General features: G+C 39.2%; 1 protein-coding gene across 2 annotated transcripts in view; it reads left to right on the forward strand.

The window, feature by feature from the left end:
- UNC5C (unc-5 netrin receptor C) overlaps window positions 1–12,422 on the forward strand; it is a 433,860-nt gene that overhangs the window by 279,285 nt on the left and 142,153 nt on the right. For both annotated transcript variants that reach the window (XM_025290694.3, XM_044946206.2), the window contains exon 3: window positions 6,659–6,802. In XM_025290694.3, coding sequence (XP_025146479.1) covers window positions 6,659–6,802 — 144 coding nt within the window. The remainder of the gene's footprint in view (window positions 1–6,658; window positions 6,803–12,422) is intronic.

A 12,422-nucleotide genomic window follows, 5' to 3' on the forward strand; every position in this document is an offset into this window, starting at 1 on the left:
GTGTCCGACTCTTTGCGACCCCGTGAATCACAGCACGCCAGGCCTCCCTGTCCATCACCAACTCCCGGAGTTCACTCAGACTCACATCCATCGAGTCAGTGATGCCATCCAGCCATCTCATCCTCTGTCGTCCCCTTCTCCTCTTGCCCCCAATCCCTCCCAGAATCTGGGCCTTTTCAAATGAGTCAACTCTTTGCATGAGGTGGTCAAAGTACTGGAGTTTCAGCTTTAGCATCATTCCTTCCAAAGAAATCCCAGGGCTGATCTCCTTCAGAATGGACTGGTTGGATCTCCTTGCAGTCCAAGGGACTCTCAAGAGTCTTCTCCAACACCACAGTTCAAAAGCATCAATTCTTCGGCGCTCAGCCTTCTTCACAGTCCAACTCTCACATCCATACATGACCACAGGAAAAACCATAGCCTTGACTAGACGAACCTTTGTTGGCAAAGTAATGTCTCTGCTTTTGAATATGCTATCTAGGTTGGACATAACTTTCCTTCCAAGGAGTAAGCGTCTTTTAATTTCATGGCTGCAGTCACCATCTGCAGTGATTTTGGAGCCCATAAAAATAAAGTCTGACACTGTTTCCACTGTTTCCCCATCTATTTGCCATGAAGTGATGGGACCGGATGCCATGATCTTCGTTTTCTGAATGTTGAGCTTTAAGACAACTTTTTCACTCTCCACTTTCACCTTCATCAAGAGGCTTTTTAGTTCCTCTTCACTTTCTGCCATAAGGGTGGTGTCATCTGCATATCTGAGGTTATTGATATTTCTCCCGGCAATCTTGATTCCAGCTTGTGCTTCTTCTAGTCTAGCATTTCTCATGATGTTTTCTGCATATAAGTTAAATAAACAGGGTGACAATATACACCCTTGATGTACTCCTTTTCCTATTTGGAACCAGTCTGTTGTTTCGTGTCCAGTTCTAACTGTTGCTTCCTGACCTGCATACAAATTTCTCAAGAGGCAGATCAGGTGGTCTGGTTTTCCCATCTCTTTAAGAATCTAATACACTAGTAAGTTGCAATTCCCAATTACACAAAGTAATTTTAGTTACGTAGGTGGCCTGTTTATATATTATATATTAAAAATTCAAGGGAAACATTTCAGAGAGAAGTTGGTAAATTATGCATTTACAGTGTCTGCTGTTCCTGATGTACTTTAAAGATTGTCAAATGACTTCGTGTAACAAAGAGCAATGTTGTAATTATAAAGTTCTGCCTTCCAAGTTATCATATTTATTATTTTAGTGAGAGTTATAAGTTACTAAAATAATTTTCAGTTTTTATGGTATGACATCCTTTTAAATAAAAGGATTCTGTGTGATTAAATTTGTATTAAGACATCACAAACTGTTATGTTTCATAACAGTTTTAGATATTGGTGAAAATTAATAGGATTGAGCTCTAGGAGAAAGCATGAAAAAGAGAAACATGCTAATTCAATAAAATGTTGTAGTATATTCCAGAACATCCTTACCTGAAGCTTTGTACATTTCCAAGTACTATGTGAATATATTCTTATGAGATTTGGTAGAGTGACCTCTGTAGCTCTTCTCCCCATGGGGAGAGTACTGGAAGAAATAGAATTGCCAGGTCTACACAACAAAGTGTCTCAAAACTTCCCTTTGCATATGAAAGATTAAGTAATTGGGAGGAAAGAAAAATACAACTGGGGCACACAAAACACAGACTAACATGAGATGAAGATGCTTTTTACTGAAACATACATGGGGTATTAAATGATGCAGATTTGATGAACATATTTAAAAAAAATTTTAAGATGATGCATAACTTGAGTATCACCTAATAAACATGATAAATAAATAGCACAAGCTTGGATGTGATACTTGATCCATCTTTACATTTCTGGAACTTAACAGTTAATTTTTGACATTAGCAAATTTTTACTATTTGTTGATAGCACTGCAGATTATATTTCTGGGGAAATGTGGATATTGCTTTAAATAATTTTACAGCAGCATTAATCACAAATTTTGATCACTTTATAATAATCTCTAGGAAAACACTGTTAGTGATGTCAACACTATTAGAAGTTAAAATTATGCTAAAGATAAGAAATAAATGTCAAGTACCAGATTTTATTGCTCTATTCATGTGTAGCCTCATAAAGATCCAATCAGAGGGTTGCATTTATATCTGAATTTCTAAAGTCAGTTGAAACTCCCTATTAACAAGTACATATTCATGCTCATTATAAGACTTCTTGGTATAATATGCTAATTACTTTTCTACACTCTGGCTCCCAAACCACAATGATTCCTGTTATAAAAGCAAATCACTGCAAACTTCAAACAGCATGCATCCTTGAGATGGCACTATCAAAGGATGAACAGTGATGGGAAATCTTTGATGTTATCAGATGAGATGGAAAATACACATTTGTATTTGAGTAAATCCTGTAGACCGAAGCATCTCTCCCACCCTTAAATAACCTGAAACCAATTTCAAGTTGCCAAATGCTCTTCAAAGCAACCTGCCTTGGAAGTAATGCTGATGGCATTTCAAATTTCAAGGCAGCTTGCTTTTTCCATCTCAAGACTTCAAGCAGATTTGAAATTTCACTTTCAAAGAGAAAGGACATTACCTACTTTTACCCAAACCACTGGTCTCTGGTTTGATGAACAAAATGTCACAGGTAATGAACTTACCTATGATAATAAAAAGATGATCTGTAACCCAGTAACTCAGAGTCTGAATAATGCAGCTAATTCTAGACAATTCTAAAATGTAAGTGTTCAGATACTTAATGCTTCAGTTTTTTTTCTTTTTCTGGTGGTGCTGACCAAAAGTTGGAATATAAGCTTTGGGCCTGTGGCAGGGCCAGTGTACCCAACTGTAATTAATCCATCTCCTGCTGAATGGAGCATCTGTGAAGCTGAAGACAAAAATCAGTGTGTGCTTGACTCCTGGGCCCATGGGGAGACTGGGCCACACAATTCAGAACATTCATACTGTGAATAATCCCTGTAGTAGGAGGGTAAGTCTGTGGCTTCATAAAAGGATTTAGATTTATGGTTAATAGAAACATCCATGAGCCTCTTTGGGCAAAAGGATACAGTAGCCCTCATGAAGTTTCCCTAGCTTTTAATTAGGTTTCCTTTGATTGCTTTAAGTAAAAGGGAGGAGTGAAACCTGAAGTTATCATCTTGGGACACAAAATATTTGTATGCGGTTTTAATATCCTGAGCCTGTTTTGCTGCTGCTCTCTACATTTTGGAAAGAGTCATTATAGTCCTAAGGAACTACACACTGCAGGTTTATCAGCCCTTTGGTGATTGTAAATTTACTGCAGCAACCTTTAGAGGAAGTGTTTCTTTTCCAGTAACTGACTTTCTGCATGAACAGAAAAGGTACAAACAAATAAAACAGGCAAGAGTATTAAATACCAGAGTGAAGTTAAAAAGGTGGCAGGAAAGGAGAGAAGACAGCTCCATCTTTGTACCAGTTTCTAGACATCAGAAAAATGAGAATAATTACAATGAGACAAGAAAATGAAAGGCATAAGCAAGGACCAGGAAAGAGGAAGGAAAGTAGTGCTATTTGTTAAAGTTGGTTTTTCACTGTGGAGGCTGGACATTGGCTAAAATAATATAGTAATCTTTTCAAGGATTGGGATATGCCAGTTACTTGAAAATTCTTTTTAAGCTGATCATTATTTAAACATAAAAGCTTTACTAATTTCCAAAATTTTAAGGTAACATTGAATATATTTAATAAATATTTTAAAATAGAGTCACCCCGTTAGGACCTTGCCCTGCCTTGGGCTTATAAAACCCACCTTCCTGGGCTTCATTCCAGTTCAGGGACTCATGAGTTGGACTTAAAGACTTAGTTTTTTCTGTGACTCAACTCTCATCCACTTGTGATGGGAAGAATTACCTATCCTCTAATGAGTCAGCATCTGCTGCTGTTGGGGGATTGTTAATTTCCCTGAGTGTTTTTATCCATAAGAGAATGTCCTAGATTTTAGGGTAAGTACTGAAACACTCTTTTTTAGAATCTCCAGATGACAGCTCTTTCATGTTACTTATACCAAGAAGTCATGATCAAACATTTTAAGAAATCATGACTTTATGAGCTACTTAAACTCGATATCCTATACCTGTCACTGTATCATGTGTCATTTCATTTATGCATTTATATATGCATGCCTTTTTTATTCTCATCTGATTATGTCATCTACTGAAAACACTCGACTCTCAGAAAGAAATCCTAAATCCTAAACATGGTGTACAACAGTGGTTCTTAAACTATAGCATGCATCAGAATTCTTGGAGGACTTGTTAAAATATTGCTGGGCTGGACTCTCAATCGTTCTTTTTCGCTGAGTCTGGAGTAGAACCCAGGGATTTGCATTTTCATCAAGTTCCCAGGTGATGTTGATAAAGCTGTTCTGTGGGCCATACTTTGAGAACTGCAGGTTCACAAGAATGTATATAAAAAGGTCACTCTCTTGTCTCTGGGTTCACTTCATGCTGGTATTCTCTGTGTCCAGTGCTCAGGTGTCTTCTCCTGGGTTCCCAGTCTCCTCCTTCCCTTTCTTCTTCTTACCATGTGTCCTGTGCCTCTCCCCATATGATTTAATCAGTCTAACTCATGCAGGATCCTTCATACTAAGTTGAGTCTCCTTGTTATTTACTCTCATTACTTCAATACTTCTTTGCAGCATTGAACACAATTGTAATTAAATAATAAATTTATGCATTATAACTCTAGTTAATACGTGCCCTTCTCACAAAAATAAAGCTTCATTAAGGACAATGACTATCTCACTCATCAGAATTTCATAAGTACCCAGTGCAATATTTTCTGCATAATTGATGCTTGATAGATATTTCGTCCATGAATGAATGAATGAACAAACAATACAAACTAACATAATTAATTTTTCTTACTGTGCTCATACATGATGCTCATACATAATTTATGCTTCTGCTCCCTAAAGGGTGTCCCTTCCAGTTCTCTCAAAGACACTCCAAGCTAGCAGTGTGTGCAAGAGAAGTGGCAGTTGCCCACATACATTGCCCATATATATATAATTTCATTTTTCTTGCTCAATGCAAAGAGGCATATTTCAGGATGAATCTCTGAACTAGACTTTGGTATCACAAGATAAATACCCCTAAAATGATAATCCCAGACTCAAGTTCAAGTTTAATTATTTTAGGATTATATAATACTGTGAAATAAATTTCAATTATTTGAGCATTTTAACTGGAATTCACTTTATTTTTAATAGGATTTTGGTTACATTGTTATTAAAGAGAAATATTTGGGCTTTCAAAAATTCATGAAAACTTTAAAGTCATTCATTCTCTGGCTAGAACAGCAGAGGTTTGTTAACTAAGGCTAATATTTCTTTAAATAAAAAACAATGTGCCAAATAAAGCCATTTAAAATGACTTAGTTTTTCTTAAAAATCACCATATATTTATAAAGTACTAGATCATATAATAATAAACCTAAATATATATATACTTGTGTATATAAATATACATGTTAATGATTTATATACCTATGATTATTATTTTATGTCATTCTCTCTCATTTTATGTAAAGAGTTAATGAAGATCATAGCATCTGATCCCATCTCTTTATGGGAAATAGATGGGGAAACAGTGGAAACAGTGTCAGACTTTATTTTTATGGGCTCCAAAATCACTGCAGATGGTGACTGCAGCCATGAAATTAAAAGACGCTTACTCCTTGGAAGGAAAGTTATGTCCAACCTAGATAGCATATTCAAAAGCAGAGACATTACTTTGCCAACAAAGGTATGTCTAGTCAAGGCTATGGTTTTTCCTGTGGTCATGTATGGATGTGAGAGTTGGACTGTGAAGAAGGCTGAGTGCTGAAGAATTGATGCTTTTGAATTGTGGTTTTGGAGAAGACTCTTGAGAGTCCCTTGGACTGCAAGGAGATCCAACCAGTCCATTCTGAAGGAGATCAGCCCTGGGATTTCTTTGGAAGGAATGATGCTAAAGCTGAAACTCCAGTACTTTGGCCACCTCATGCGAAGTGTTGACTCATTGGAAAAGACTCTGATGTGGGGAGGGGTTGGGGGCAAGAGGAGAAGGGGACGACAGAGGATGAGATGGCTGGATGGCATCACTGACTCGATGGACATGAGTCTGAGTGAACTCCGGGAGTTGGTGATGGACAGGGAGGCCTGGAGTGCTGTGATTCATGGGGTCGCAAAGAGTCGGACACGACTGAGTGACTGAACTGAACTGATACTGTAAAGCTGTGTACAGCACATGGGTATCTTACACACAACCTGTATAATTAAGATAGAATCCTTAGAAGACTTTAAATTCAAGTTCATACACAGAGAAAGATAACTTGGTGGTGGGTGAATATTAGGTAATAAGGGGAAAGGATTTTTGTGGATAGATCTAATTCACTTTCATCTTCTGATGAATCCAGAAGATTTCAAATAGCAAATAAGAGGATGAGACAGCTGTGAATCAAGTAACTGGAGCTAGAATAAAGTCAGAGGAGATGAGAGGCAATATGTGTTTTGTTGGTCCATGGCATTAAGAAGGATCACTGGGGAAAAAATTAGGTATGATGTTTTGTATTTTGTTAGTACAAGTCTTCTCCTGACTTAAATCTTCCTTTGCCTTGGCAGGTCTCATTGTCCGGGAAGTGAGCATTGAGATTTCACGCCAGCAAGTGGAAGAACTCTTTGGGCCTGAAGATTACTGGTGCCAGTGTGTAGCCTGGAGCTCGGCAGGCACCACCAAGAGCCGGAAAGCCTACGTGCGCATTGCGTGTAAGTCGCTATGCAGGGGCATTGTGGGTTCCAGAAGCTAATGGAATATGGGAAACTTGACCACACCTGCTCTGGTGCCGAAGAACCCTGGTTGAAAACTGCTCCCAGACTTCTGCATTTGAGCTACACTTTCCCCTTAAGTCATCAGAATATCATTTCATTTTTTGTTTCGAGGCACTGAGTAATTTTCCTTTAGGGATGTGAAAGAATTAGTGCTGCTTTCAAAAGTCTGAGTGTTCTTTTTTAATCTAATAGTAATTAGGCTATAGGAAAACAACTACATTCCTTTAATGAGTTTATTCTGCCAATTTGTTAGGACAGTGTTGACTAGTTTTGCTATTAGAAATAGAAATTACCCGGCAAAGCTTCTCTATTTATTTTAGAACTGTTTTAATGCATCAAAACACACCACTGTTCTCCAAACTGTATTAATTTCTAGAGTATTTCAGGAAGATATTTCTAGTATACTTTCAGGGAGAGGTTAAAAGAGTTCCATAATCAGTAAATGTGGGAAATACTTTTTTGGACAAAGTTAAAGAAGTTCCTTCATTGCAAAACTTTCCAGATTCTTTAATATGCTAATGGGCATATTATCCCCAAGGAGGAGATGTTGCCTGCAGCTTTCTGCAGACCCTTTTCTCAGTGAGTACTATTCACACCTTGAACAGCATGGATGCTGCTTTAATGTCTGAAGTTTCCATACTGAGAAATTTTCTCAAGTGTGAGACCACTGAAAACCATGTAAATCGTACTATCTGAGTTCCCTGGCATGTCTGTTCCAGCATGTATGTGAAGTTGCTTCAGTTGTGTCTGATTCTGTGAGACCCCGTGGACCGTAGCCCACCAGACTCCTCATCCATGGGATTCTCCAGGCAAGAATACTGGAGTGAGTCACCATGCCCTCCTCCAGGGGATCTTCCCAACCTAGGGATCGAGCTCTCATCTCTTGCATCTACTGTATTGGCATGCAGGTTCTTTACCACTAGAGCCACCTGGGAAGCCCCTTGCATGCCTGTAGTTTACTAAACTTCAGTTTGCATTGACGCCAGTGTCACTTCCCTCTAATGTGTCACCGTGTGCAAGCCTGCTCAGTCATGTCATATGGTCAGTCAAGCATGCTCACACTGTAGCCCACCAGGATCCTCTGTCCATGGGATATCCCAGGCAAGAATATTGGAATGGGTTCCCATTTTCTCTTCCAGGGGATCTTCCTGACCTAGGAATCAAGCTCCCATCTCTTGCATCTCCTGTGTTGGCAGGCAGATTCAGATTCTTGACCACTGAGCCACCTGGGAAGTCACTAAGTTCAAACAGTTTTGGCTCCGATGCTTCTCACAATTCCTGTTCTTGCCTGTTCTTTCCCTTCTGTTTGATCTAGATCCCAGCCATTACAATCACTTACCAGTTAGTCTCCATGATTCTACTCTTTTACCTTTTCTAGCCCTTCCTCCATATTACCACAAATGCAAGATTCTGGAAGATTCCTAAAACTCAGGTCTTACCTCAGCTCACCTCCATCCCTGCTTAAAATTTTATAGTGGCTTCTGAGATAAAGTCAAAATTTCCTACAATGCTATATATCACTGTATTTGTTTACTAGAGCTGCTGTAACAAAATTCTACCAACTGGTGGCTTAAACAAGAGAAATTTATTTTCTCACAGATCTGGAAGCTGGAGTCCAAGATCAAGGTGCTGGCAATATTGGTTTCTGCTGAAGCTCCTCTCCTTGGCTTATAGATGGTCATCTTCTCCATGTCTTCACATGATCTTCCTTCTGTAACTGTCTGCATCCAAGTTTCTCTTCTTATAAGGATGCCAGTCATGTTAGGTTAAGGCTACCCAAATGACCTCATTTTAACTTAATCACCTCTTTAAAGGTCATATCTCCAAATACTTTCTGAGGTATACTGGGCGCTAGGATGTCAACTTGTAAATTTTGGAGGGAGGATGCATTTCAGCCCATAACAACCACATGTCATTGTTTCCGTAATGTAACCTAAGTTTCTAGCTCTGACCACAAAGAATGTTTCCAATCTAGTCACACTAGATTAGAAATACTTCCATTTCTTTGTTTCTAGCTGTTATTCATCCTGAAGCACTTTATCTTTCTCTTACTTCCTTTCATTCTTTATAAAAATTCATTTATTCAACAAATATTTACTAAGCATTTACTCTCTTATTGAGATAATTTTAGGTATTTGGTATGGAGCCAGAATCAAAACACGTAATGATCCCTGCCCTCAAGAGGCTTGTTTCTGCTAAACAAGTTGTTGTTTAGTCGCTAAGTTGTGTCTGACTTTTTGGGATCCCATGGACTGTAGCCCATCAGGCTCCTCTGTCCATAGGATTCTCCAGGCAAAAATACTGGAATGCGTTAGCATTCCCTTCTCCAGGGATCTTCCTGACCCAGGGATTGAACCCACATCTCCTGCATTGCAGGCATATACTTATTCTTTACCACTGAACCACCAGGGAAGTTAGGGCACACGCTTAATGAAGTAAATAATCAGTAACAGAGCAGATAGTAAGTGTTATGAGAAAGATAGTGGGGGAAGGGGGTATGCTGTGCTGGGGACTGTGGTCAGAGAAGGCCTGCAGAAGAAGTTGGCAGTTGAAGCAACCTGAAGAAGGGGGAGGGGGGGAGTCAGGGAGAGGGGACAGCGAGTGGCATAAATACAAATGCCCTGAAGCAGGAATGTTTGCTGGTGCCAGGAAGATTGAATTGGCCACAGTGGCTGGAAGAGGGTGAGGGAGAGGAGTCTCCTAAATGAGTTGAGAAAGGGAAGGACAGGAAGGGCAGTGTGGATATGGTCTAGGCCCTGTGGGTGTAGCATCTTTGGTTCTCAGTATGAAATGGGAACTTTGGAATGTTTTCTGCAGAGGAGTTCATGCCCTGACTTCCATTTTAGAAGAACACCTGACTCTCTGTTGAGAAAAGATCGTGAGAAGCAAAAGTAGATGCAAGGGAGACCAGTTATGAGGCGGCAGCTGTGAGAGATGTTAGGACAGCCTAGATTAGAAGCTGTGGCACTGGTGAGACCTAGATTCTAGATTTATTTAAAGGCAGAGGTAGTGGGGTATTTTTTTTTTTTTTTTTGAGAAAGAGAGAGGTTGGATGTGGAATGTGAGAGAAAGAATGATTCAGAAGACCTGAACTTGAAGGATTTTTCAGTTGTCTTTAGTGAAGTCATTCTTGCCTCATCAGTCTCCAGAATGATAGGGGTTCTTTTCTCAAACCTTTCAGACAAGTGCATCCATCCTCTTAATGTAGGGCTTGTCTCCTTTGAATTATGTTCACTTGTTGTAATGTCTGTGTTTCAGGCCAATGAGTTCCTTGAGATCCATTTTGCTTAATTCAGCTTTGCTTAACTGTATATCTTCAGTGTTCAGCACAATGCCTAGAACATCAAAGATGTTTAATAAATTTTGTTCAGCTAAGACCATTATAACCATTATTGCTCTCTATTAATCATTCCTCTCTGAGCATGTCTAAAGGGATTTTTCTCTTTGTCTTAGTGGGTTCTCTATGAAGTAGACTCTGAGATGGAGACATGCATGCAGGTAATATATTAACGAGTATTCTCTGGAACAGTATCTGTGGAGGAATAGACTTGGGCAGAGGGAGAAATTGAACTGCAGTTCAGGTGCAACAAAAGATGATGCCATAGGGGACACTGGAGTTAGGATGGCCCTCCAGAGTTGTCCCACCATGAGGCACAGGAGTGAGCAGCCCTTTATCCCCAACATCGACTAGTCAGTGGATGTGGTCTTTTCTTTTCTGTTCTGTTCCCCCTCACCAACTTGTATGACCTGGGTCAATTCAGCTCGTCTCAACTGAGGGCAATTTCTGGAGGGAGAGTCTGGGAGCCTTCACCATCAACACTCCCAACAGAGGGGATCAGTCCTGAAAATGGATGGCATCCACTACAATCATCTATCGCAAATCTTTTAGATTTCATTTTATTAATTATGAAGTAAAAAGATACTTTCAAACATGTTAAAAAGAAACAAATGAATTGCTTTGGTCAAATAATTAAATGAATTCAAAGTTAGCTTTAGTTATAATCAAAAGAGGCACAATGATATAAAACTATCTTTCATTGCTATATGTTCATTAATATCAAGTATAATAGATATTTAAAATTACCAATTTACAATTTATAATAAATTTACTTGCTTAAAAGCTGAAGTTTAATTAGTTAATCTATTTATTAATAAGACAAACCCTTCTTCTAGTAAGACATTGATTTGCCCATAGCACCTTTTCATCTTCATGTATTAAGACTGAAGAGCAGTTTGCTTGTACTTCCATATTAACTGAACTCATATGTTAGTAGTCGAGGAACAACATCCAGTGTATAAAGATTTACTCATACAGATTTACCTCATGATGAAAAGAAAAGTTAAATTTCAAATTCTCCTTGTCAGAGCTGATCCCTACCAAGCATGCCCTCACTAATGGTACAGGAAGTTTGCAGATTCTCTGGTTTGCTCTGTTTCAAGTCAACCGGGGTGCTTTGCCCAGGAATATGTGACAAATGGCTGTCACATCAACTGCAATTAAAGTTTAAATTTTTTTCAGGTAAAGATAGCCATGATGCCAGAGATAATTAAGTTCACTTACCTCTCATCTAATTTGATCTATATTCACTATGTGTGAATAGTATACACTATGTGTACAATGCTATAAATAGTGTACATATATGTGTGTATATATATGTGGGTATATACACATATATATGTGTGTACTAAAAAGGGGGCCATAGTTCTTCCATGAAAAAGCTCTATTTTAAGAAGTTTATAAAGTAGAAATGAATATTAGCCATTCTTTTATTTATTTGTTTATGTATATTTTGTATATTCAAACTATATAAAATATAAAAATAATTTTATGAGACAATCAGAGCAGAGGGAAAATAAGAAAAAGGGAAAGTTAGGATTTGGCCAGAAATGAGCTGAGGACACAATGTGCCTGCTCTGGAATCACGCATGTTTACCAGAGGGCAGTGTCAGGCAGCCTTAGTGGGCGCCTCAGCTTCCTCTGGAGAGCGAGGGCTTTCTTCTGAGGGAACTCATATGGGCGCTGTAATGACTGTCTAAGTAGAACCCTGTGTGATGCAGCTGCCAGTTTCATTAGGTTATTTCTTCCAGTGTCCCTTGCTATAGTCGATGACAAAATTCTGAATGTTCAAGGGAGGAAAATGTAATTCAAGCAGAATGTCAGCAAACCCTGTGTGTCTTCAGGAAATGTCTTGGCCACCATTGCTGATGTTGTGATCATTGATGATGCCGTGGTTGCTGTTGTCAGGGGGTGGTGGGCATGGTGTGAAAAGAGCAAAGTGGAGTGGTTGGAGCAAACGTTTGGGGCCAGGTTGACCTATATATTCAAATCCTAGTTCCATCACTTACTAGTGTGACCTTCAGTTCAGTTCAATCACTCAGTCATGTCCCACTCTTCGTGACCCCATGAATCGCAGCACGCCAGGCCTCCCTATCCATCACCAACTCCCGGAGTTCACTCAGACTCACGTCCATCGAGTCAGTGATGCCATCCAGCCATCTCATCCTCTGTTGTCCCCTTCTCCTCTTGCCCCCAATCCCTCCCAGAATCAGAGTCTTT

This window comes from Bubalus bubalis, chromosome 7 (genome assembly GCF_019923935.1).
Source record: "Bubalus bubalis isolate 160015118507 breed Murrah chromosome 7, NDDB_SH_1, whole genome shotgun sequence".
Taxonomy (NCBI): Eukaryota; Metazoa; Chordata; class Mammalia; order Artiodactyla; family Bovidae; genus Bubalus; species Bubalus bubalis.